Raw genomic sequence first — 27,498 nt, forward strand, 5'->3', positions numbered from 1 at the left:
TGCAAATCCAGCACCATCGGCTCAAGGTGTTCGTCTCCAGCTTGGAATGGAAAACGAGATCATGTTATCATATCTGCCTGAATAAGAGCAGTCAAAAGGACCACACCACACTGCCTGCATAAAATATGGAAGTGATAACTGAGTATGGAACGGTGCAGGGAACTCTCCAAGCTCCCCTGCTGATTTTTCCAAAAAAGCTCGTAAATCACAACCCTGCTTTTGAATTGAGCCAAGAAGAAATTGCATCATCATGAGAAAAGAAGCTGCCCGACAGCCCTTGGTTCTTGTCTTTCCTGGCCCAGCAATGAGAAAGTACCTCAAATACCTTTTCTTGCCCGGAGGTCCCTCGGCTGACGCAAGAAGAGCTCAGCTCAGACGTGCCAACCAGCCCTGCTGCCTTTAATGCTCTCTGGCAGGAACTGAAGAGCCTGGCTACTTTCTGCCAGAAAGCCTTTATCGGCTCCTTTCCCCTTGGCCTGCTGGCAGCTGAGAGGCGGATGGGGCGTCTGCGAGCAGAGGAGAGGCAGCGGCCGTGAGGTGGGATGCAACAGAGTCAGTTGGCCAAAGGCGGGAAAGAGCAGCCCTGTCAATGGAAAAGAGTGACGGATGCCTCTGATCGATGGCAGTGGTGTGTGGGAGGAACTGTGTGACATTTCCGTGCCTTTCAAACCTTATGCAAATTTAGTTGCCTCACGGATTTTATTTTTTTTTTAAATTTAGGATGCAAAGCCAAGCCTTTTTCATGTGAGTTTTCCTCAAGGGCTCAGCAGTCGCTGAAGGGAAAGAAAAGGATTCAGGAAAAGAACCTCAGGGCTTAAACCTCAACTGAATCACACAGGCTGGGCCGGAATGAGGGAAGGAGATTCCACACCAGGCCCAATGCTGCTATCGGCTTCATTAGTCACGGGGACAAAGTTCCTGCCTGGTGGCCAGAAGGATCCAGTTCAAGAAGAATAGTCTCTCTGAGCTAGCAAATGCCCCGGAATAGCTTCACTGTTAGCTCTGTGACATTTTAGGTAGTTCTTGAGGACATGAGTCCCTGCTGGATCAGACCAGTGGTCCATCTGAGAGAATATAAGAACATAAGAGATGCCATGTTGGATTAGGCCAGTGGTCCATCCAGTCCAACACTATGTGTCACACAGTGGACAAAAAAACCAGGTGCCATAAGGAGGTCCATCAGTGAGGCCAGGACACTAGAAGCCCTCCCACTGTTTCCCTCTCCCCTCCCAAAGCACCAAGAATACAGAGCATCACTGCCCCAGACAGAGAGTTCCATCAATACGCTGTGGCTAATAGCCACTGATGGACCTCTGCTCCAGATGCTTATCCAATCCCCTCTTGAAGCTGTCTATCTAGTCTGGTATCCTTCCTCACAGTGGCCAGCCAGTTCCTCCAGAGGGCCAACAACAGGGCATAAAGACTGAAGCCTTCCCCTGATGTTGCCTTCTGGCTCTGGAATTCAGAGAATTACTGCTTCCAAATATGGAGGTTCCCCTCAGCCACCATGGCTTTGTTTGTTGTATACATTTACACTATACAACAGCATGCGCTGCAGTATTACACTGCTTTAATATTAGTATGCTTTGACCTGGATAGCCAAGGCTAGCCTAATCTCACCAGATCTGGGAAGCTAAGCAGGGTCGGCCCGGCTTAGTACTTGAATGGGAGACCATCAAGGGAGCCCAGGGTTGCTAAGCACAGGCAGGAAGCAGCAAATATAAAAGGAAGTGCTTCTTCACTCAAAGGGTGATTAACACATGGAATTCACTGCCACAGGAGGTGGTGGTGGCTACAAGCATAGACAGTTTCAAGAGGGGATTGGATAAGCATATGGAGCAGAGGTCCATCAGTGGCTATTAGCCACAGCATATTGTTGGAACTCTCTGTCTGGGGCAGTAATGCTCTGTATTCTTGATGCCTGGGGAGGGGGGGCACAGTGGAAGGGCTTCTGGCCCCATCGGTGGACCTCCTGATGGCACCTGGGTTTTTTGGCCACTGTGTGACACAGAGTGTTGGACTGGATGGCCAATTGGCCTGATCCAACATGGCTTGGAGAGCCAGTTTGGTGTAGTGGTTAAGTGTGTGGACTCTTATCTGGGAGAACCAGGTTTGATTCCCCATTCCTCCACTTGCACCTGCTGGAATGGCCTTGGGTCAGCCATAGCTCTGGCAGAGGTTGTCCTTGAAAGGGCAGCTGCTGTGAGAGCCCTCTCAGCCCCACACACCTCACAGGGTGTCTGTTGTGGGGGAGGAAGGTAAAGGAGATTGTGAGCCGCTCTGAGACTCTTCGGAGTGGAGGGCGGGATATAAATCCAATATCATCATCTTCTTCTTCTCTTATGTTCTTGAATCATAGAATCATAGAGTTGGAAGGGACCTCCAGAGTCATCTAGTCCAACCCCCTGCACAATGCAGGAAACTCACAAATGCCTCCCCCTAAATTCACAGGATCCTCATTGCTGTCAGGTGGCCATCTAGCCTTTGTTTAAAACCTCCAAGGAAGAAAATGCCTGTGCTCAGCCTTTGCCTTGAATACCCTACGAGGTCACCATAAATTGGTAGTGACTTGATGGCCCTTTCCGTCACACATCGTTACTGTACTTGTCTCTGATTTTGTTATCCTGTTATACTGCATTGTTGATAATGCACATGCTACCGCTCTGATTGCATAGTCTTTAACTGTAACCCATAAAGTAAATAAATAAAGCAATGGGATGACAGCCAGCTGAGGCCGCCCACAGACAAGCAGGACTTTCTACATATCTGGGGGACTCTCCAGTTACATATATAATACTGCAGATCGAAAAGTGGGGGGTGGCAGGAAATCCTTCCAATATAGCCTGATGTACTCATAATTCTTTTTGAAGGCAATTAGAGGGCAGTTAAGCATCAGTTGAAGAAAAGGGGGGGATGGGAACAAAACTGGCTGCTAAAGCCCCTGAAGTCTTATAATATCCTACAAAGGAATAAATGTTCGGAGCCAGAAAGAATTTTTCCCTGCAATCCCAGACTCTGTAACCACAGTACATCTACATTTTGTTGTTCTTTGAAGTCTTTTTGAAAGAAAATAAGGAGAACTCTATTGGACTGAACCCAAAAGATCCATTTGACCAGATACCTTTTAGGAAGGCCATACACAAGCACTTAAGGGCAATCATGTTCCCTACTGCACGGTTACATGGCACTTCTGTTGCCTGAACATATGAAGCTGCCTTATACTGAATCAGACCTTTGGTCCAACAAAGTCAGTATTGTCTACTCAGACTGGCAACGGCTCTCCAGGGTCTCAAGCTGAGGTTTTTCACACCTATTTGTGCCTGGACCCTTTTTAGTTGGAGATGCTGGAGATTGAATCTGGGACCTTCTGCTTACCAAGCAGATGCTCTACCACTGAGCCACCATCCCTCCCTCTGCTGTTTACTCACCAACTTGCATTCAAAGGCAAACTGCCGCTGAACTTGGAGATTCTAATTTGTCATCCTAGTGATCCTTTTTGATGTCTGAGTTAGTCTTCCTATAATTCTAAAAACATCCCTGGAAGGCGGACTAATATTACACCTGCATCGCATACAGTTGGCTTAAAGTCACCTACAACATTTGCATAAGTTGAAAGATTCAAACTAAGGAGCTCAAGGTTTATGATTCAGCCACTTTGCTACATCAGGACTTTTCATCGGTACTTACAGAGCTAGAAAAAGTGCAATCAAAACGATCAAGAAATTCCCTGCAAAGAGCATTGGGAGCTTCTCAGTTTAGAAAAGGGACAGTGAAAGACCAGCTTCATCCCAAAACAAACGAGTATCTTTTCCGGAGCCTTTTTTGTAGAAAAAGCCCAGCAGGTACTCATTTGCATATTAGGCCACATCCCCTGATGCAAAACCAGATGGAACTAAGTTCCTGCTCAAAAAAAGCCCTGATCTTTTCACACAGCACATTTAACAGAACCCAGCTGGGGATTTTGGGAATGAAGCCTGGGAAGGTGGAGTGTGTGTGGGGGGGGGGAGGAGCTTCAGCGGGGCACATTGCCATTGAGTCCACCTTCCAAAGTGGCCATTTTCAACAGGGGAACAGATCTCTGTCTACTGGAGATCAGCTGTAAATCCCAGGAGATTCCTAGCCCCCAGCTGGAGGGTGGGAACCCTAACAATTAACCATTAGAACGGACTTGTTTCCTCCAATCACCTTTCCCCTGCTCAGCTGGTCCTGGAGAAGAGCAAAGAACTACATGGGCACAGAAATCATGGAATCCTAGAGTTGGAAGGGATCTTCAGGGTCATCTAGTCCAACTCCCTGCACAATGCAGGAAATCCGCAAATACCTCCCCCCACCCACACACCCAGAGACTCCTGCTCCACACCCAGAAGATAGCTAAAGCCTCCAGGATCCCTGGTCAAATTGGCCTGGAGAAAAATTGCTGACTGACCCCAAAGTGGCAACCAGCATTTCCCTGGGTGTGTAAGAAGGGGCCACAAGCACTAAGCACCGATGCAACCCTTCTTGCCCTCCTTCTCACAATCTGCCTCATTCACAGCACTGCTGTCCGATGGCCCCCCTACCTGTCACTGTTGAAAACATGGCTCCCCAATCCTCAGCCCCGCTCCAAATTCTGTAGTTTCATTAGCTCCTGCCGGTTGAACCAGATCTCCAGAACCCAATTTGCCAGCAGGAGGTCCAGTCCCGTTTCCCATTTTTGGAGGAAGAAGGAGGGCAAGTTAGACAAGTGACACAGCAAGCCGTGAAGGCAGCAAGATCAGGCATTTTGCCAGGGTCCTCAGTTCAGAAGGCCAGGCACTGAGGATTAAGTAGCCATGCGATGGGCGAGCGGATCCAGCCTCCCGCTGAGTCATGCCATATAAAGCAGCCGGAGCATCGAGCCATTTACAGACTGTATCGTTAACAACAGACATATTTCCCTGGCAGATTTCATTAATGTGCAGATGTCGCCCCTTATAACTTTTATGATTTGTGTGATTATGATTTTCGGTTGGCTTTCGGTTCTGCTACGTTGCATTTGATATCGCGCAATGCAATCCATTAATGTGTCAGCTCGAGGAATACACTTAATTATGTACCCTGGTTTCCTGCTTGCTCTTTTTTGTGTGTGGTTACAGGGGGGGGGAGGGGGGCTCTTATCGCTTTCTGGCTCCTGTTTGTTGGCTAAGCGCTAATGGGCCCCTCTGTTTTCCTGCCAACAGACCTCCCAAGAGAAAGCACCCACTGCCCCAAAATACCACCAACCTCATCTTGCAGGATAACGAGAGGCTGCGTGAGAACATTCTCAGTTTGCACGCCCCCGTCTCTTGCAGAAGGTGGCCCATGGAGGGACCCCTCCTGGAGACCACCCACAGTCCCAGAGTAAACGGAGAACACCACGCAAAAGCGTTCTTGTCTCCTTTGCAATGACATCCTCCAGCCTGGAACTCCTGAGCTGCTGGTCTGCAGCAAATCAGGATCAGGGCCATCTGGGCTCTCCTCCCCCGCGGAATACAAGGAAAACATTCTGCAGGTTTCCCGGGATACGAGGCACAACCCAGAGAAGCAGATGCCCCGAGAGTGAGGCCCCATGCCAGCCACCAGCAGCTCCTCCCAGCGAAAAGATGAGCATACGGCAAGCGGGCGTTCCTCCCCTGGCATGGCACCATCTGGTGCTGTAACAGAACAAACCCCGCTGATGCCATCCGATACCAACCAGCCCGGAGGAGGTGACCATCTGGCTTTTCTGTCCCCGTGGAAGAAAGCAGGTCACGGGGGCAGGCCTTGCAAGAGCTAACCTCTTAGTGGAAAGCATGGAGCAGGTCTCGGCCAGCGCGTCATTGCACGGAGTGGTCTGGAGGTGATGTATCGTGTGGTGTGTGCCAAGCAGGGCTTGATCTGGGTGGAACAGAGCACAGACCTTAGATCTGGTGGGCCTAGATTCAAATCCGAGCTCCACTGCGGGCCGCCTGAAGAAGTCACTTCAGTTCCTCTATGTGGCTGCCTTAATGCACTATGAGCTAAACGTGCATCACAGCGGAAATACGATCGAGGAGGTTCCCCCACCCTGTTCAAATTAGGCAGCCTTGGACAAGCCAGCCTGGACCCGGATGGCTCAGGCTAGCCCGATCTCTTCTAGTCTTGGGAGCTAAGCGGGGTCGGCCCTGGTTAGTATTTGGATGGGAGACCAGCCAGGAAGTCCGGGGCTGCTACACAGAGGCAGGCAAATGCAAACTGCTTCTGTTCTTCTCTTGCCTTGAAAAATCATAGAATCATAGAGTTGGAAGGGACCTCCAGGGTCACCAAGCCGCTGCACAATGCAAGAGATTCACAAATACCTCCCCTGCACACATACCAGTGACCCCTGCTCCATGCCCAGAACATGGCACAAACCTCCAGGATCCCTGGCCAAACTGGTCCAGAGAAAGTGGCCATCAGCATTCTCCTGGGCGTGCAAAAAGGGGCCACAAGCACTAAGCACTGATGCAACCCTCCCTGCCCTCCTTCTCACGATCTGCCTAATTCATAGAATCCTATGCTGAAGTGCCGTTATAAACTGTCTGAGACTTAACAGCACCTTCCACTACCAGCTGGAGAAGCCCGGACCTGGAGGGCCCAGGCTGTCCTGATATCATCGGATCTGGGAAGGTAAGCAGGGTTGGTGCTGGGATGGGAAGATCAGGGTTGCAGTGCAGAGCTGGGCAATGACAAATCGCCTTGAAAACACCAGGGGGGTCACCATAAGTCAACTGCAACTCAATGGCACTTCCCATGACCAGTCAAGCCACCCTCTCCTAGCCTCCCATCTGCAATGTGGGCACATCCTGGCGTCCCTCACAAGACCATTGTAAGAATTACTATGAGAGAGTGTAGGTGCCATGACTGAGCACCAAAAGAAGTGTACAAATGCTTTGTTTCATTACTGAATGGGAACAAGGAGGCGAACTGCATGGCAGTGCCCAGGGCTTTTTTTGTAGCAGGAACTTTCTTTGCATATTAGGCCACACACCCCTGATGTAGCCAAGCCTCTAAGAGCTTACAGGGCTCTTAGTACAGGGCCTACTGTAAGATCCAGGAGGATTGGCTACATCGGGGGTGGGGGGTGGGGTGAGGCCTCATATGCAAAGGATCTCCTGCTACAAAAAAAGCCCTTGTGATCAGGAGGATACACTCTGCACGTTCTCAGGGGCACACTTAAGGATTAGAGAACAAAGGAGAAAGGGGGAAGAGATGGGGAGCAAAGATGACATGATTTGGAGACGGGGAGCAGAGGTGGCAGGCGATTTGCTTTGCAAACAATGGGCAGATTTCGGCAACAACATGGGAACTGGACTCTGCGGAAAACAGGGAGCCCTGTTCCCTGCCTTAGGGCAGCCATATCAGATGTTTGTTCCCTGATCAGGATTGTGATCCAGTCGGGGCTTTTTGTTGTAGCAGGGACTCCTTTGCATATTAGGCCAATGACGTAGCCAATCCTCCTGGAGCTTACAGTAGGCCCTGTAAGAAGAGTTCTGTAAGCTCTTGGAGGATTGGCTATATCGGCAGGGTGTGGCCTAATATGCTAAGGAGCTCTTGCTACAACAACAACAAAGCCCTGGATCCAGTTCCTGTAACTTCAGCTCTGATTTGGAATCTTGCTTCTGGAAGCATCATGAAGCCTATCAGATACGTCCTTGAGAGGGAAGCATCAGGCCTTTCATCATTTCTTTTGTTTCCCTGATACTGTCATCATGAACAAGCTTCAGGTTGCACGCTTTCCTTGATGAGTTTTTGTTTCTTTTGTGCATTTTCTACACAATTTATATGTACTACGTGCATTATTTATAGATATGGCTGATTCTCTTTTTGGACACCTAAATAACATGAAGATGTGAAAGATTCAGCACAAGGGAAACAAGGAAAGGGCTGAATGAATAAGGATTCGTAGCTTTGATTCACACAGGGAAGAAGCAAAAACTGAAATGGGATCTTCAAATGGAATCACCAGCAAGCTTGTGAAATTTGATAGCATCCCTGTTTCGAAGCTGATCAATACATTTCCTAGAGGTGGCAACAACCTCAGAGAAACAAAGCTCTGTCTTGAGAGGCCGCAAGTCTCATCTCAGAGAAGGTGGGCTTAGAAAGCACAGGAAGCACAATGGGAGAAGGGCTGCAGTTCTGTGGCAGCTGATCTGTTATGCACACAGGAGGTCTCAGGTTCAATTCCTGGCATCTCCAGTTAGAAAGGACCAAGCAGTAGGTGATGCGAAAGACCTCTGCCTGAGACCCTGGAGAGCTGATTCCTTATGTATTATTTTTATTTATTACTTCCGTCTTATATCCCGCCCTCTCCACAAGAGGACTTAGGGTGGCTGACAGTCAATTTAAAAAAAAAAACATTTACAATTGTAATTTAAAAACGATAAAACAACAATTTAAAATACATTTTAAGGCGCTGTTCAACCTCAGTATAGGTGGGATCTTCTCTCTTCTGGCAGTGATCCTATAATGATCGTAGTTCCTCAGCAATGTAGGGATCCCACCTATACTGAGGTTGAACAGCACCTAAAAATGTATTTTAAATTGTTATTTTTATCATTTTTAAATTACAATTGTCTGAGCAGACCCATATTACTTCCCATCGAATCCTAGAGTTGGAAGGGACCTCCAGGGTCATCTAGTCCAACCCCCTGCACAATGCAGGACATTCGCAAATACCTCCCCCTCACACACCCAGTGATCCCTGTTCCATGCCCAGAAGATGACAAAAAACCTCCGCGATCCCTGGCAAAAATGGCCTGGAGGAAAATTGCTGCCTGACTCCAAAGTAGCGATGGGCATTTTCCTGGGTGTGTAAGAAAGGGCCACAGCTATGACTTTAATCCCCAAGTGCAGGATCTAGAGAGCTGCCCATGTGTGGAAGCCTCAGTCACATGACAGGAAGGGGAGAAGCCAGAGTTATACATGCCCTCATCAGAACTGAGACCCAGGGCAGCAGAACAAGCCAGATGGGGACAGGAATCACAAGTCAAGCACCAGGAGAAGGTCTACCGTAGTGAGGAAAAAGCCAGGGGGTCAAATGGCTAAAGGGATCTTCTCCACGGCTAAAGCACCTCATCTCACTTTCTCGCTGCTCATCCCAGCATAACACCTTTGCTCTCTCCATGGGTGCACTAGCAGCAGGTCCTTCAAGAAAGAAACAAAAAATGGCCTCTCCAGGGGAGCTCGTGACCCTCCAGGGAGGGCTCTGAAACCAGCCTGAGAATCTCAAGACGACCAGCATAGGCAGCACAGAGCCTGAGAGATCAGTGGTTTGACTCGATCCAAGGCACCTTCATGGATGCATGAGGGACAGCCCCCTCCAGGTGTGCCATCTGGAGCTCCTTCAACAAAGAATGGGACATCATGTGAGGCACGAAGGCAAAGTGCCACCAGCGAGTCTCAAATCCCACACCAGTTTTCCCCATGGTCCAGTGATCTTGGGACCCTTGGGTGGGTCACAGAGTGCTCCCTAGAGGTTTATAAGCAGGGGGTTTTTTGAGCAGGAACACACAGGATCGCAGTTCTGGCTGGCTTGGCACCAGGGGGTGTGGCCTAATATGCAAATGAGTTCTTGCTGGGCTTTCTCTACCAAAAAAGCCCTGATTATGAGCCCTCCTGCATAGTGTCAGAGGGTGGCTGTGCTGGTCTGCAATAGAAAAACAGGTTGCTTACCTGTAACTGATGATCTTCGAGTGGTTTTCTGGGCATTCACACCATAAGTGCGATGCACAGAGACCATGAAGATTCAAGTCCAGAAGCTAGATTCAAGTCCAGTAGCACCTTAGAGACCAACAAGATTTTTGGGGTAAAAGGGAGCTGGGACTCTTGAAGGCTTATATCCTGAAATCTTGTTTGTCTCTAAGGTGTTTGCTGGACTTGAGTCCTCCTGGAGGTGTCATTCCCACCCCACGTTCTGGAAGGATCTGGGCTACTTCTTCCAAGGGAAATCCTTTCTGGCAGCAGCACTCACAGGATGAAACTCTCCTGTGTGTGCTTGTGTGTGTGTGTGTGTGTGAGAGAGAGAGAGAGGCAGACAGACAGAGAGGCAGAGACACACAGAGAAATGCATATGGGCGATGCCTATTTATACCCTGCTTTTCTCCCAGCTGGGACTTAAAGCATCTTAGAACATCATTTCTTCCCGCCCCCACCTTCTCACAACAACAACAATCCTCTGAGGCAGGCCTGGCCAGGCTGAGAGTTTGTGACTAGCCCAAGGTCCCCTAGAGTACTTCCAGGGTAGAACTGGGAATTCTATGCCCTGCATCACACTGTGGTTGTTCTGCTGGACGCCAGTCATTAGGAAGCCAAGGAAGATACCTCTTGCCCCCGGTAAGAACTGTAGCTTTCTTTTCTCAATTCTTTAAATTCTTTAGTGGGGGTTTTTGCTGCCACCTCTGCGTCTGGAGAACTTTTACAATGAGAAGTTTTCATGTGTGTTTTTCTGGATTTAATGTGTGCCATTTTATTACTGTGCTAATGCTGTTAAGCTGCCCCCTTGTGAGCCCTGCTAGTGGAGTATAAATCCCATTAAAAATATTAAAACAAATAAATTATAACCCTCTTGGAACCTCTGGGGGTCAAGTGAGCTAAAAATCCAAATAAATGAATGAATGAATAAATAAATGAATACGTTAGCAAAGGGAAGCAACACAAACCGGCCTGTCGCCTCGAGTGAAAAGGAATACCAAAGTGCGCCGTTTCCCGTTGGAAAATGCAAATCTGAAACAACAGAAGTGTGGGAGCCCGGGAGCTGCCTCCTACCTTGACACCACGGATCCGGAACTCTGCCAAGGCCCGGCTCATCTTGGAAGCTGCCGTTGGGTGGTCTTTTCCGTGAGCGATGACTTTCACCAGCAGCGAGTCATAGTGCGGGGAGATGACGGCTCCTTGGAAGGCTGAGGCACTGTCCAGGCGGATCCCCATGCCCTCGCCGCTCCGGAACACCTGGGAAGAAAGAGAAGAAGAGCAAGAAGTGAAAGATTTTCCCAGAATGCAACAGATGAACAGTTCAGTGGGTGGTCTGTGTGGTTTCGGGTGTCCAAGGATTCTAGGGGACAGACTGTGACTCAGTGGTAGGGATGTGTGTTTTGAATGCAGGAGGTCTGGTTGTTGGTATCTCCAGTTAAAGGATCTCAGGAAGGGAGTGGCTGGAAAGATCTTCCTCTGCTTGAGGTCTAGCTGAGCTGTTGCCCATCAGAGGGGACCATGGTGAACTAAGACCATGGTGAGAGCCAGTTTGGTGCAGCGGTTAAGTGTGCAGACTCTTATCTGGGATAACCGGGTTTGATTCCAAACTCCTCCACTTACACCTGCTGGAATGGCCTTGAGTTAGCCATAGCTATCGCAGGAGTTGTCCTTGAAAGGGCAGCTGCTGTGAGAGCCCTCTCAGCCCCCACCCCACAGGATGTCTCTTGTGGGGGGAGAAGATATAGGAGATTGTAAACCACTCTGAGTCTCTGATTCAGAGAGAAGGGTGGCGTATAAATCTGCAGCCTTCTTCTTCTTCTGAGTGGGCCAAAGGTCTGGTCCTAAGGCAGCTTCATGCACTTAACCTTAAGCCTTTGACATCTCAAGCAGCAGAGCTGGGAAAGAAATCTGAACGTACATTATACATTCTGCTTTATAATGAATCAGACTCTTGGTCCATCAAAGTCAGTATCGTCTACTCAGACTTGCAGCAGCGCTCCAAGGTCTTTCAGATCATCTACTGCCAGATCTTTTAACTTTTGGGGATACTGGGGATTGAACCTGGGACCTTCCGCACGCTAAGCAGATGCTCTACCACTGAGCTACAGCCCTGATCTCCTTTGGGGTGCCAGATGGACTGCTGTGCTTATACATACATGCCGCCAAGTTGCAACCAACTTATGGCAACCCCAGCAATGGAAGTGAACTTATGGCAACCCCAGCAAGTGAGTGGGAAAGTTGGTTTGCCATTGCCTTCCTCTGCAGAGCCTTCCTTTGTAGTCCCCCTTCCAAGCACTGACTCTGCTTAGCTCCTTAGATAAGAGAACATAAGAGAAGCCATGTTGGATCAGGCCAATGGCCCATCCAGTCCAACACTCTGTGTCACACAGTGGCCAAAAAAGCAGGTGCCATCAGACAGTCCACCAGTGGGGCCAGGACACTATAAGCCCTCACACTGTTGCCCCCCAAGCATCAAGAATACAAAGCATCACTGCCCCAGACAGAGAATTCCATCAATATCCTAATAGTCACTGACGGACCTCTGACGGAAATCTGATGAGACTGGGCTACCCCAGACCTTTCCACATCCCAGACTGGTCAGCCTCAATCCCCATGATGGAACCTTCTATCCCTTTCACAAACACTATGCCAAAGACCCCATAGCGTGAGAAGAGCCCAACACCCCCAGAACAGAAGGCAGAATCCTCAGATCTTTTCCCATCCAGGAAATAATCGTCACTGTAGCTCAAAGGGTCCTATGCAGCTACTGAGGCAGAAACCCGAAGTCATCTTCATTTCCTTTTCCGCCACCGTTCACAGGTTCTCTCTCACATGCCTCTCCTTTGTGCTCAACCCTGGGCAGCCGGACTGCTGTGGTCAGTTTCAATTTGTATTTCCAGCATGTTTCATTTCTGTTCTCTCTAATGCTGCCCCCCCTCTGGGGAGTACAAGCTGCCAAGTTGTTTCTGGAAATGGCCCTGGAGGGAAACAATGGCCAGACAACTGCACCCGGTTGCAGCAGGAGAGGGCAGTAGGAGGGGAGAGCACCACTCAGTTGTAGACTTACACACACATTTTAAGAGGAAGAGAACTCTCTCTTTCACAACAGTCCTGATGCACTAGGATAACCTGAAGTGACAGGGCCCCTGCCACTTGCCAGAGCGTGTAAAATCACTGGACTTCTAAAGATCAGGCTCCTGGAGCGGCCTCTTACGCAAATGGCTACTTGGGCACAAACCAGGACACTGGCTTACCGTCTGCCCACCCTCAGGCAATACACCAGTTCTGGGTGCTTGAAGAGTCCCTATTTTTTACTTGGTTTTTAAAATAGGCTGTTAGTCCTCAAGGAAAACACCACTTTAAACACAAGGCACCAGGTTCACGGAGGCTCATGGTAAAGATCACTCCCCAGCAGCATACTTCCAAAGATCTGCAGTGGGCGTCTAGAGATGGGACAAGCAGTGAGTGAGAGACGTCAAAGTGGGACAGCAAGGCTCCTGTATCTTTAACAGCTGTGCAGTCAAGGAAACTTCGGCAGGCTTTGCTTTCCTCATCCTTGCATGACAAGCTATGCCTGCTAGAACTCCTTCTCTTGCACCACTGTGACAGATACAGGATCTCTGCACTTTGGGGTAGCCTGGTGCAGTGGTTAAGTGTGCGGATTCTTATCTGGGAGAACTGGGTTTGATTCCCCACTCCTTCGCTTGCACCTGCTGGAATGGCCTTGGGTCAGCTGTAGCTTTCATAGGAGTTGTCCTTGAAAGGGCAGCTGCTGTAAGAGCTCTCTTAGCCCCACCTACCTTACAGTGTGTCTGTTGTGTGTGGGAGGAAGGTAGAGGAGATTGTGAGCCACTCTGAGTCTCTGAGATTCAGAGTATAGGGTGGGATATAAATTTGCATGTTTTTAAACAGAGGCTAGATGGCCATCTGACAGCAATGCGGATCCTGTGAATTTAGGAGGAGGTATCTGAGAATTTCCTGCATTATGCAGGGGGTTGGACTAGATGACCCTGGAGGTCCCTTCCAACTCTATGATTCTGTGTGGTCACCGGGAAAGACAAAAAGGGACAAGTATAGTTACATATTTAGAAAGAGGATCCCACACTGCAAACTGCTGCTAAAAGCAGTTCTGAAGACTAAGAAAGGCTCCTGGACACAGAGCCTACATCCTAAGTGGATATAACCCCAGAGTGGACCAAGGTTCAAGTTCTCACTTGGCCACAGTGTCTAACTTAAAGTGTTATTGGGAGGATAAAATGGGGTAATCCCCACTGCTCTGGGTTCCTTAGAGGAACAGAGGGATGCAATTACTGGAATAAACAACAGTAATAAATAATGACTGTTGGCGTGGCAGGAATGATAACAAATCCCTCTAAAGCTCAGATATCCTCAGCGTCATAATCTATAGAGCTTTCCATGCATGCACCAGTGGCTTGTGATTGCATGACAAAATCCCTGCATGTCCTCCTGTGGAACAGACTGTGGGTTCAGAATGTGGCTGGGGGGCAGAAAGCTGGGTAAATGCAGAAATAATGTGTGTGTGTGTGTGTGTGTGAAGGGGGGAGGTTCAGGAGGTCCAACAAACAGTGCCTTATGATACAGGGCACTGAGCAACATGTCATCTGGGATCTGTCCGTGGTGCTGAAATGACTGGTCCAGGCATGTCTGTCAATGTCTCAATATTAATTTTCATAGTTGGGATCTCTCTCCGCTGTTCCTCGACACATGGTCAAAAGGGAGTGCCTAGCTAAAGGTCTGGTCCTTCGTGGCCTTGTGTCCATCCAAGGAGATGGAAAACGAAAGCTTCCTTCTGGTGTTCTGAGAACTTGTAATCTCTGCTTGGGCGTCTGCCCCCCTCTCCACCTTGGGGTCAGTCAGTTCTTGCTTCAACAGAGATAAATTATTAGCTAGCCTTTTGGCTTCCCTTGTCCTTTAGGTGTGACATTCTAGCAAGGTGTGAGATAGTAAACCTTTTGGTCTCTGGCCAGAGCCATTTGCAACTGGAAGCACGGATACTCTGCACTTGGGGGCCTGATGGCTCATTCCCTGGTCCCCCTTTCTGCCAGCTATGAATTTGCAGCCAGGTTCCACCTCACAGAAGGAGTACAGTCCCAATGGCTGAATTATTGAGATGCATTCTAAGGCACAGGGCATTTCTCCAAAGCCTGACTGGACCTGTTTCAGGAAAGCTTACCTCCCATTACTGATCTCACTGAGCACCCTCTAATAAGCTTCCAGGTCACCCTGGTGTTCTCATGGCAGTGTTGTGGATCCAGCTGGTGAGACAGACATAGACTCCAAACACAGGGAGATCCCAGGTCTCAGCAGATGCAGGTAGAAGAAACAGACAGCCATAAAGGACAAATGTGGCCCAGGCATGCCAGTGAATCAGTCCAGAGAAAGGGAAAATGGGCCAGAATCCCACAGCTAACAGCCACCTCCGCACTACTGGCAACCAGACCATCTGGCTCTATGCATCACAGCCACAGACCCCTGCTGATCAGAGATGCTAATGGATCCACCAAGAGGTTACTAAGCACTGCAGGTGTGAAAAGGTGCATGTGCAGTAAGGGCTCTTTAAGGAGACACTCCTTGTCCTAGGGAGGTGAAGGCCTGATTCTGCATATAAGAACTCAGTCTGAGGGGGATGACGAACTATGCAAGATACCTGATGACCTGTGAATGGGTATTCTGAGTGTTTTTAATTGACAAAAGGCATTAAGAACATTAGAGAAGCCATGTTGGAGCAGGCCAATGGCCCATCCAGGCCAACACTGTGTTACACAGTGGCCAAAAAACCCAGGTGCCATCAGCAGGTCCATCAGTGGGGCCAGGACACTAGAAGCCCTCCCACTGTGCTCCCCCCCCCAAGCACCAAGAATACAGAGCATCACTGCCGCAGACAGAGAGTTCCAACAATAAACTGTGGCTAATAGCCACTTATGGACCTCTGCTCCATATGTTTCTCCAATCCCCTCTTGAAGCCATGATTGCAGCCACCACCACCTCCTGTGGGACAGGTGGCAACCTGCCATGGGATGTGGCATGGGACATTTTCCTGACTTCAAACGATACCCCCTGAGCTGTAATTTGCTCCACCAGGTTGATTACCATCTCCAAAAGTACATTTGATGCCAGGAAAACCCCACCTGATCCAAAACGTGAGAGATCCATTCACAGATCTTCCAACTGCTGTCTAGTTTAGTCCCGGCTCTGCCCTGCATTGGAGCGTGTGTCGGTCATGGAGCTGTCCAAGGTACTGCAGCCACTATCAAGCCAAACCACTTCCTGGCTTTCTGCTGCACTGACTGATGGCTGCCAGGATTAGATATGGCGAGGAAGTCCCAAAAGATCGTTGTGTCAACCGTAGTACCTTCTCTGAGGGTAAGCCAGTCTAAAACTCTCCGCCTTACATCAGACTGGCTCACCTATGAAGCAGATCGCACACTATTAGCGTTAATAAGACTAAATCATGTACCTAATTGGCCTTACATACAAAACACGAATAGTACTCGGCTCACACTACTGGCTGATGAAGAGGAATCAGCTCCAAGCACTCCTTCCCTCCCAAAGTCCTTGACGGGTGCAGGGAACTGAATATGGTGCCACCGCCATGTTCTGATTGAGATTCAGTCCAAGACTCGCAGGAGGAGCGACGCAAGAATTATGGCTCTCCGGGGGCCATGCAGAGACAGAAACACGTTTGTGGATCTCTCTCCTTTGCTTATTTAAACCGAAGGAAGAATTTGTTATCAGAAGGAACTGAGAGGCTGGTGAGCGGCACCACTAGCAGCCGGAATAAATCACGCCGTCAACCTCCACGTTCTCTACCTGCTAATGAAGCCAATAAATCAGTCATGCAAACTGGGGCAAGACCCGAGGTTTTGCTTACAAATGCTCTTTAATGGGGTTCTGTGGCAGATTAGGATTAAATACACCTCTCTTTGATGACAGAAGATGGGGAGTTTTTCGGTGTTCTAATGGCTGACATTTTGGGAGGTGGTGGAGTGTGGAAATGCTTCAAACACAGTATAGAGCAGAGGTCACTGGTGGGGGGAGGGAGAGAGCTGTGAATTCCCTGCATTGTGCAGAAAACTGGATTGGATGACCGTTGGGATCTGTTTCTATGTAAGGCCACGCCAAGGAAATTCAAGCCTAAGTAGCTCGTTATCCGCTACCCTTCTTTTGGATAAGTTCTATGTACTGGTGTCAAGCATGCATATTTACATGTGCCATGTAGGCCCAACATACACAGAGCAGAACACCACTCTGGCCTGCTCCTCCCACCTTTACAACTAAAGGGTGCCTAATAATGCCATCTGGCCCAAGGATGTTTAGGTTAACTTGTAGCAACGGTGTAATGGACCTCTCCCCCAGATTCACACAGACAGGTCTTATCTACTCTCCGAAAAAGTGTGAGAAAGGGAGATGTTTTTATTAGCTTGCATTCCTTAGCAATAAAAGAGATACTAGAGAGTAGCCTTTGAACCTGTGACTCAAATTGCATCTGTATGTTATCCTTCTGAAGTCTTCCTATAAAGTAACTATTCGAATCTGTATACGTCATTACTTCCAAGGATTCTGTTCTTGACTAAGCTATGGCGTTTTACAACAAAGCAACTTTTGATTCAACAACAAAAGCTTGATTTTTGAGAAATATCGATGCTTGACAATAGGGAAATGTGGGACTACAAAGCCTATCTGGTTTCTGCTGTAGATAAGAACATGAGAAGCCATGTTGGATCAGGCCAATGGCCCATCCAGGCCAACACTCTGTGTCACACAGTGGCCAAAAAACCCCAAGTGCCATCAGGAGGTCCACCAGTGGGGCTAGAAGCCCTCCTGCTGTGCTCCCCCAAGGACCAAGAATACAGAGCATCACTGCCCCAGATAGAGAGTTCCAACAACATGCTGTGGCTAACAGCCACTGATGGACCTCTGCTCCATATGCTTAACCAATCCCCTCTTGAAGATGTCTTTGCTTGTAGCCACCACCACCTCCTGTGGCAGTGAATTCCACATGTTAATCACCCTTTGGGTGAAGAAGTACTTCCTTTTATCAGTTCTAACCCGACTGCTCAGCAATTGTATTCATATGTATGTATGCAAGGGCCATCAAGTCGCCACTGACTTATGGTACCCCAGAAGGGCCTTCAAGGCAATGGGGATGCAGAGGTGGCTTGCCATTGCCTTCCTCTGCAGAGTCGTCCTTTGTGGTCTCCCATTCAAACACTGACCCTGCTTAGCTCCCAAGATTAAGCTATACCATGCCACCTCCCCTCCAGCTGTATGTAGTAACAGGCAAAACCACTCTCTAAAAAAGGTAGTCCCCTGTGCAGGTACCGGGTCATTACTGACCTATGGGGTGATATCATATTGTGACATTTTCTTCACAGACTTTTTACGGGGTGGTTTGCCATTGCCTTCCCCAGTCATTTACACTTTCCCCCCAGCAAGCTCATTTTACCGACCTCAGAAGGATGGAAGGCTGAGTCAACCTTGAGCTGGCTACCTGAACCCAGCTTCCTCCAGGATCGAACTCAGGTAATGAGCAGAGCTTGGACTGCAGTACTGCAGTACTGCAGTACTGCAGCTTATAGAAAGTCCTGTACAAGCACTGAGTCATTACCGACCCATGGGGTGACCAGGAATATTGAGAGCCAGTGTGAAGTAGTATATGGCTCAAAGGTATGGTCTGAAGACAAATGGTACAAAAACCTTGTTGAAGCTAAGCGTGGCTGGGTCCCATCAGCTCCTGGATGGGAGACTTCCTAGGAACCCCACACATGCTCACTGTGAGTCGTATGATGGAAGAAAGAAAGGATGTAAATTGATATAAATAAAGCAGTAGGTTGGAGTTCCAATCATGTGTGGATAGGATGTGTGCATGAAGAGATCTTCCTGTTCTACCTGCATGCTTGTAAAGCCTCTGCAAAGGGTCAAGGGAATCCTTCTGTACAAAATGCCATGTGGCACAGAGGGCTGTAGGAAGAAGGGAAATGGAAATCCCCCCTTTCCCCCACTCTTGTGGTAGCAAAGGCATATTCCATTAGTGTGAGCGGAGGGCTGATTTTGCTCATCACCATTCTGCTGCCAAGGATTCCAGGTTGGCTATGGTGGTGTAGCAGTTAAGAGAGTTGTGTGGGTTAAGAGCAGTGAACTCTAATCCAGAGAACCGGATTGTTCACTCCTTTTCATTTTTCATTTCATTTCATTTCGTTTATATCCCGCCCTTCCCACCAAAGCGGCTCAGGGCGGCTCACAACACAAAAGTTCTAACATAGGATTGAGTTTTAAAATACATCAATTTACAACATTTAAACAATAAACCAGTAAAAACAGTAAAACATTTACCAAAGTACCATACTACAGCCTTCTATTCGAAATTTTCAAGTACCGATCAGTTGTATGCCAACCGGAAGAGGACTGTCTTACAGGCCCTGCAGAACTGCCCAAGGTCCCGCAGGGCCCTCACCTCTTCCGGTAGCTGGTTCCACCAGCAAGGGGCTGTGATTGAAAAGGCCCTGTCTCTGGTCGGCTTAAGTTGGGCCTCCTTTGGCCTGGGGATTGCAAGCAGGTTTTGAGAACTCGATCTCAGCACTCTCTGAGGAACATATGGGGAGAGACGGTCCCTAAGGTAGGCAGGTCCTAGGCCATATAGGGCTTTAAAGGTAATAACCAGCACCTTGTACCGAACTCGGTTTATTATTGGCAGCCAGTGCAGTCCCCGGAGCCCCGGCTGGATGTGCTCCCATCTAGGAAGCCCTAATAGCAGCCGGGCAGCGGCATTCTGCACTAGCTGCAACTTCCGGGTTTGGCACAGGGGCAGCCCCATGTAGAGGGCATTACAGTAGTCCAACCTCGAGGTGACCGTTGCGTGGATCACCGTTGCGAGATCGTCATGCTCCAGGAAAGGGGCCAACTGCCTCGCCCGCCTAAGATGAAAGAATGCGGACTTGGCAGTGGCTGCTATTTGAGCCTCCATTGTCAAGGAAGGCTCCAATAGTACCCCCAAGCTCCTGACCTTGTGCGCCGTTGTCAGTGGCACACCGTCAAAGGCTGGTAAGGGGATTTCCCTTCCCGGGCCACGACGACCCAGGCAAAAGACCTCTGTCTTGGCTGGGTTTAGCTTCAATCCACTTCCTTCCTTCCAATGCAATTTGACAACAAATAAAAAACAAACAAACAAACAAACAAGCAAACAGAGAGTTGTTCTACCCCTGACCTCCTCCTGCCCCACCACCCTCTCCTCCCTGGAACGCTGCTTCAACCCAGATTCTGAATGAGACATGCCAGCTGAGCTACTCTGCAGAAAATAAGCAAATATATGCTTTACTCTACCCTGGATTTAATTTGAGTGCAGAAATTGAGTTTTCGCGATGCAAAATTTAGAGCCGGGGTGGGAGGGATGCAGTATTTCAACTGCTCGGTGGCCAAGAATACTTAAAAAACAGCTGTGTGCTTTGAGGTTGGAAAGGAGGGGCAGGCCTTTCCAATTGCTTTCCGCGCTGGTGAGCGAGGGGGGCAGATGTTGTCTCCTATGGAAATTAAAAGAGCAAACGTCTCCCGCATGCTGATTTGTCCGACTCCCCACGATCCGCGCACAGCGGTGCGGCCGGGTCGATGCACGGCGCCTGCCGGCCTGTCAAGTCACAGTCCCGTTTTTCATCTTTGGGGTGACAATAAAAAGCCAAGTCAATTTTCCCCAGCCTTGGTGTTAAAATACGGAGCAGCAGATTAGAAAAAAGCCAGGGTGGGGAGAAAAGGCAATAGGCAGCAAATTGCTTGCCATTCTGGCACAGAAAAGAGCCGAATCCAGCCTGACCAGGGATCAGGGGGCTGTGGGATAACAAGGAAGGAAAGAGAAGGAGAGACATCTGGAAGGTGCCCATTCTAAAATGCAGGTGAGCCATTGAACAACAAAGGACCTGGATAACAGACACGCTGGCAGGTTCCCATCACGAATACGTGATCAGAAGGGAGTCCAGAGCTTGTGTTTCCCAGCCAGAACAGCTATGTCCATTCATTTACTTTATTTATAACCCACCTTTCTGCCCCAAAGGAACCCAAAGCAGCTTACATTCTTCCCTTTTATGCTTGAAACAACCCTGTGAGACAGTCTAGGCTGGAAGAGTCAGTGGCTGACCACAGGTCACCCAGCAAGAACATAAGAACATAAGAACATAAGAGAAGCCATGTTGGATCAGGCCAACGGCCCATCAAGTAAGAACATAAGAACATAAGAACATAAGAGAAGCCATGTTAGATCAGGCCAATGGCCCATCCAGTCCAACATTCTGTGTCACACAGCGGCCAAATATATATATATATATATATATATATATATATATATATATATATATATACACACACACACACTGTGGCTAATAGCCACTGATGGACCTCTGCTCCATATTTCTATCTAACCCCTTCTTGAAGGTGGCTATGCTTGTGGACGCCACCACCTCCTGTGGCAGTGAATTCCACATGTTAATCACCCTTTGGGTGAAGAAGTACTTCCTTTTATCCGTTTTAACCTGTCTGCTCAGCAATTTCATCGAATGCCCACGAGTTCTTGTATTGTGAGAAAGGGAGAAAAGTACTTCTTTCTCTACTTTCTCCATCCCATGCATTATCTTGTAAACTTCTATCATGTCACCCCTCAGTCGACGTTTCTCCAAGCTAAAGAGCCCTAAGCGTTTCAACCTTTCTTCATAGGGAAGGTGTTCCAGCCCTTTAATCATTTTAGTTGCTCTTTTCTGAACTTTCTCCAATGCTATAATATCCTTTTTGAGGTGCGGCGACCAGAACTGCACACAGTACTCCAAATGAGACCGCACCATCGATTTATACAGAGGCATTATGATACTGGCTGATTTGTTTTCAATTCCCTTCCTAATAATTCCCAGCATGGCGTTGGCCTTTTTTATTGCAAACGCACACTGTCCAACACTCTGTGTCACACAGTGGCAAAAAATGTTATATACACACATACACTGTGGCTAATAGCCACTGATGGACCTGTGCTCCATATTTTTATCTAAACCCCTCTTGAAGGTGGCTATACTTGTGGCCGCCACCACCTCCTGAGGCAGTGAATTCCACATCTTAATCACTCTTTGGGTGAAGAAGTACTTCCTTTTATCCGTTTTAACCTGTCTGCTCAGCAATTTCATCGAATGCCCACGAGTTCTTGTATTGTGAGAAAGGGAGAAAAGTACTTCTTTCTCTACTTTCTCCATTCCATGCATTATCTTGTAAACCTCTATCATGTCACCCCGCAGTCGACGTTTCTCCAAGCTAAAGAGTCCCAAGCGTTTCAACCTTTCTTCATAGGGAAAGTGCTCCAGCCCTTTAATCATTCTAGTTGCCCTTCTCTGCACCTTCTCTAAAGCTATAATATCCTTTTTGAGGTGCGGCGACCAGAACTGCACACAGTACTCCAAATGAGACCGCACCATCGATTTATACAGGGGCATTATGATACTGGCTGATTTGTTTTCAATTCCCTTCCTAATAATTCCCAGCATGGCATTGGCCTTTTTTATTGCAAACGCACACTGTCTTGACACTTTCAGTGAGTTATCTATCATGACCCCAAGATCTCTCTCTTGATCAGTCTCTGCCAGTTCACACCCCATCAACTTGTATTTGTAGCTGGGATTCTTAGCCCCAATGTGCATTACTTTGCACTTGGCCACATTGAACCGCATCTGCCACGTTGACGCCCACTCACCCAGCCTCAACAGATCCCTTTGGAGTTCCTCACAATCCTCTCTGGTTCTCACCACCCTGAACAATTTAGTTCATAAGAGAACTAAGAGAAGGCATGTTGGATCAGGCTAATGGCCCATCCAGTCCAACACTCTGTGTCACACAGTGGCCAAAACCCAGGTGCCCTCAGGAGGTCCACTGGTGGGCCCAGAACTCCCATTGTTGCCCCCCCTCCAAGCACCAAGAATACAGAGCATCACTGCCTCAGACAGAGTGTTCCACTGATAGCCACTGGTCGACTTCTGCTCCATATGGTTATCCAATCCCCTCTTGAATACGTGAACCAATGAATTCCACGTTAATGACTCTTTGGGTTAATTACTTTCAAGTACTTTTTTTTTTTTTGTGAAGGAGCTTTCATGGCAGAGTGGGGCTCTGAACAGGGGTCTCCCAGGATCCCACTCTGACACGATAAGTGCTACATACACCATGGAGAAGGAGGGGTAATTTTGCAGCATGTACCTTTAAAGGATCTTGGGCATCAGGCCTGGGAAAACCAGTGGCAGTCACATTGGCCAGTCCTGGGCTCAACAGATCCATGGTCTGCTCTTCAGAAGACAGTACTCGATGCTTACTGGGAAGGTGCTTGTGCTCAGTGGTGGCACATATTCATTCATTCATTCATTCATTCATTCATTCATTCATTCATTCATTCATCCATTCACTCACTCATTCACTCACTCACTTCATTAATACTCTGCCTTTCTCCCCAACTGATATCCCAAGTGGATAATGTCATTCTCCTCTCCTCCACTGTATCCTCACAACAACCCTGTAAGGAAAGTTAGGCTGAGAGTGTGGACAAGCCCGATGTCACCCAAAAAGCTTCTGTGCAAGAGCAGAGATTCGAACCTGGGTGTTCCAGATCTTAGTCCAACACTTTAGATACTATATCACACTGGCACTCCATATGATTTGCATCTAGATGGTTCCAAGAGAACATTCTGGGAAACCCCTCTTAAAGGAGGTTAAGGTTGGCAGAGAAATGGCCTATCAGTCTCCAAGGGCTTGATTCAAAGGTAAGAAGGTTTGGAATGTATGGGGAAGAGGCTATAAATGAGTGGCATAATAGGCTCCAGGCTCATAAGAACATCCCTGTTGGATCAGACCAGTGAGGGTCCATCTAGTCCAGCCTCCTGTCTCACACAGTGGCCTCAGCCTGTTTCTCTGGAGGGCCAACAACAGGGCAGAGAGGATGAGGCCTTCCCCTCATAAGAACATCAGAAGAGCCCTGCTGGATCAGACCAATGAGGATCCATCTAGTCCAGCATCCTGTCTTACACAGTGGCCTCAGCCAGTTCCTCTGGAGGGCCAACAACAGGGCAGAGAGGCTGAGGCCTTCCCCTGATGTTGCCTCTAGGGGTTTCCACACACACACACACAAAATCAGGATTTTTTGGATTTGGGTATACTGGACCTGAAAATATCAGTATTTCTCTTTTTAAAAAGCAAATGTTTCATTGTGTAAATAAAATATTTTCATCAGTCAGCATGCAAAGCCAAATAAAGGAAGAATCATAGAATCTTAGAGTTGGAAGGGACCTCCAGGGTCATCTAGTTCAATGCCCAAGAGAGAGAAAAGAGGAGAGAGAAAATATATAGAACAATACTAATAATATAAGTGGTAACAATGCTATGGAAGGTCACAATAAGAATTAAAGAAAAAGAAAGGGTTATCTATATTAGCACCATAATTGTAAGAATTTAACTTCACTTGGGGTATTCCTGAAATTCCTGAAATCCAGTACTGGTATGGTATTCAGACTCGGGATTTTTCAGGAATCCTGATTTTTTTTTTCTGCTCCATATGGGAACCATTATAGTCAATGGGGACTATCTGGCGGTATCCGGGGACCTGGGAGGTGTTTTTTGAGACAGAGGTACCAAATTTGCAGCATAGCTGCTGGTGCCTCTCTTCAGAAGAATCCCCTAGTTTCAGAAAGATTGGACCACGGCAGGGCTATTTTTGTAGCAGGAACTCCTTTGCATATTAGGCCACACCCCCTGATGTAGCCAATCCTCTAAGAGCTTACACTCCTCTTAGTACAGGGCCTACTGTAAGCTCCAGGAGGATTGACTACATCAGGGGTGTTGCCTAATATGCAAAGACGTTCCTGCTACAAAAAAAGCCCTGAACCAGGGGGTCCTATTCTATGGGCCCCCAGAGAAGGTGCCCCAATCCTCCATTTTTTTTCAATGGGGGAAAACCACAAAGGGGGAAAAAGCAAGGGCAAAACGGAGAATTTCCGCAGTAGAAACCGAAGGCGGGAGGGGAGGATTATTTGTCATCTTCGGAGTGCCCAGCAAAACCCAGTGCCACTGTGGCAATGCCAACTCAACTAATCCAAAAGTGACAAAAGAGGAGGTCCTACAACTGATAGACAAATTAAAAACTAACAAGTCATCGGGTCCGGATGGCGTACATCCGAGAGTTCTGAAAGAATTCAAAGTTGAACTTGTGGATCTTCTAACAAAAATCTGTAATCTTTCATTGAAATCTGCCTCCGTTCCTGAGGACTGGAAGGTAGCAAATGTCACCCCCATCGTTAAAAAGGGTTCCAGAGGAGATCCGGGAAATTACAGGCCAGTCAGTCTGACTTCAATACCGGGAAAGTTGGTAGAAAGCATTATCAAGGACAGAATGAGTAGGCACATTGATGAACACGGGTTATTGAGGAAGACTCAGCATGGGTTCTGTAAGGGAAGATCTTGCCTCACTAACCTGTTACATTTCTTTGAGGGGGTGAACAAACCTGTGGACAAAGGAGACCCGATAGATGTTGTTTACCTTGACTTCCAGAAAGCTTTTGATAAAGTTCCTCATCAAAGGCTCCTTAGAAAACTTGAGAGTCATGGAGTAAAAGGACAGGTCCTCTTGTGAATCAAAAACTGGCTGAGTAATAGGAAGCAGAGAGTGAGTATAAATGGGCAGTCTTCGCAGTGGAGGATGGTAAGTAGTGGGGTGCCGCAGGGCTCGGTACTAGGTCCCATGCTCTTTAACTTGTTCATAAATGATTTAGAGTTGGGAGTGAGCAGTGAAGTGGCCAAATTTGCGGATGACACTAAATTGTTCAGGGTGGTGAGAACCAGAGAGGATTATGAGGAACTCCAAAGGGATCTGTTGAGGCTGGGTGAGTGGGCGTCAACGTGGCAGATGCGGTTCAATGTGGCCAAGTGCAAAGTAATGCACATTGGGGCCAAGAATCCCAGCTACAAATACAAGTTGATGGGGTGTGAACTGGCAGAGACTGACCAAGAGAGAGATCTTGGGGTCATGGTAGATAACTCACTGAAAATGTCAAGACAGTGTGCATTTGCAATAAAAAAGGCCAACGCCATGCTGGGAATTATTAGGAAGGGAATTGAAAACAAATCAGCCAGTATCATAATGCCCCTGTATAAATCGATGGTGCAGTCTCATTTGGAGTACTGTATGCAGTTCTAGTTGCCGCACCTCAAAAAGGATATTATAGCATTGGAGAAAGTCCAGAAAAGGGCAACTAGAATGATTAAAGGGCTGGAACACTTTCCCTATGAAGAAAGGTTGAAACGTTTGGGACTCTTTAGCTTGGAGAAACGTCGACTGCAGGGTGACATGATAGAGGTTTACAAGATAATGCATGGGATGGAGAAAGTAGAGAAAGAAGTACTTTTCTCCCTTTCTCACAATACAAGAACTCGTGGGCATTCGATGAAATTGCTGAGCAGCCAGGTTAAAACGGATAAAAGGAAGTACTTCTTCACCCAAAGGGTGATTAACATGTGGAATTCACTGCCACAGGAGGTGGTGGCGGCCACAAGCATAGCCACCTTCAAGAGGGGGTTAGATAAAAATATGGAGCAGAGGTCCATCAGTGGCTATTAGCCACAGTGTGTGTGTGTGTGTGTGTGTGTGTGTGTATAAACATTTTTTGGCCACTGTGTGACACAGAGTGTTGGAGTGGATGGGCCATTGGCCTGATCTAACATGGCTCCTCTTATGTTCTTATGTTCAAACAAGAAGGGTGTTGCAAGTTCAGCAGAATGCTCTGAAAGTGTTTAAAGGGCTTGTGGTTCCTTTAACCAGCTTCTGTGAGTCCTGCTAGTCCACTCTGGAGGCATTTTTTAAAGGAATGGAAGCATTTCTGGATAATCTCAAATATTTGGGGGGGTTATTCCGGATCAGCTACATTTGATAGCCAAAACGATCCTCAAATGTATATTCCACTTTAAAAATAGCCAAAAAAAATACCGCAATGTTCCCTCTAAGCTACAGAGTGCTGTGAGCAAAAATTCTACTTTGTGAGCTATTGGTATTAAAGTTGTGAGCTACTGCATAAATTATTGTGCTCTGGGGTCATCCTTTTTGAGCTAAGACAAAATGTAAGCTGGAGGCTGAAAATCTGTGAGCTAGCTCATGCTAACTCAGTTTAGAGGGAACACTGACTATAAGGTATTTTTCTACTATTTCTTCAGCTCATGTATACAGAATGTACACTCCTAGTAGCCTCCTAGCTCTGGAATGCAGAAGATTAATGCCACTGAACATGGAGGTTCCCCTCAGTCACCAGGGCTAGTAGAAACTGACAAACCTCTCCGCATTCAAATCCTTCCTTGATTGCTTGCTTAATTTTGAGCCCATCTTTCTCTCTGAGATTCAAGGCATCTGAGAACCAGTTTGGTGTAGTGGTTAAGTGTGCGAACTCTTATCTGGGAGAAGCAGGTTTGATTCCCCACTCTTCCACTTACAGCTGCTGGAATGTCCTTGGGTCAGCCAGAGCTCTCGTAGGAGTTGTCCTTGAAAGGGCTGATGCTGTGAGAGCTCTCTCAGCCCCACCCACCTCACAGGGTGTCTGTTGTGGGGGGTAAAGGAGATTGTAAGCCGCTCTGAGACTCTGAAATTCAGAGTGAAGGGCAGGATATAAATCCAATATCTTCTTCAGATTACAGAAAATAATTCTTATCAGATTCTTCAGTTAAAAAAAAAAATCTCATGGAACCGGGGCACGAAAGGCTTCTGCTTCAGTGCTGGGAGAACCACTGTGGGACGAAGCAGAA

The 27,498-nt window shown here is 47.9% G+C and overlaps 2 protein-coding genes across 3 annotated transcripts in view; both read right to left on the reverse strand.

Moving 5' to 3' along the window:
* LGALS12 (galectin 12) overlaps positions 1-27,498 on the reverse strand; it is a 403,592-nt gene that overhangs the window by 217,714 nt on the left and 158,380 nt on the right. The gene's annotated exons all lie outside the window — the stretch shown is intronic.
* Positions 1-27,498, reverse strand: part of PC (pyruvate carboxylase) — a 548,480-nt gene that overhangs the window by 156,597 nt on the left and 364,385 nt on the right. For both annotated transcript variants that reach the window (XM_060253969.1, XM_060253977.1), the window contains exon 10: positions 10,762-10,944. In XM_060253969.1, coding sequence (XP_060109952.1) covers positions 10,762-10,944 — 183 coding nt within the window. The remainder of the gene's footprint in view (positions 1-10,761; positions 10,945-27,498) is intronic.

Source organism: Heteronotia binoei, chromosome 1 (assembly GCF_032191835.1).
Source record: "Heteronotia binoei isolate CCM8104 ecotype False Entrance Well chromosome 1, APGP_CSIRO_Hbin_v1, whole genome shotgun sequence".
Lineage (NCBI taxonomy): Eukaryota > Metazoa > Chordata > Lepidosauria > Squamata > Gekkonidae > Heteronotia > Heteronotia binoei.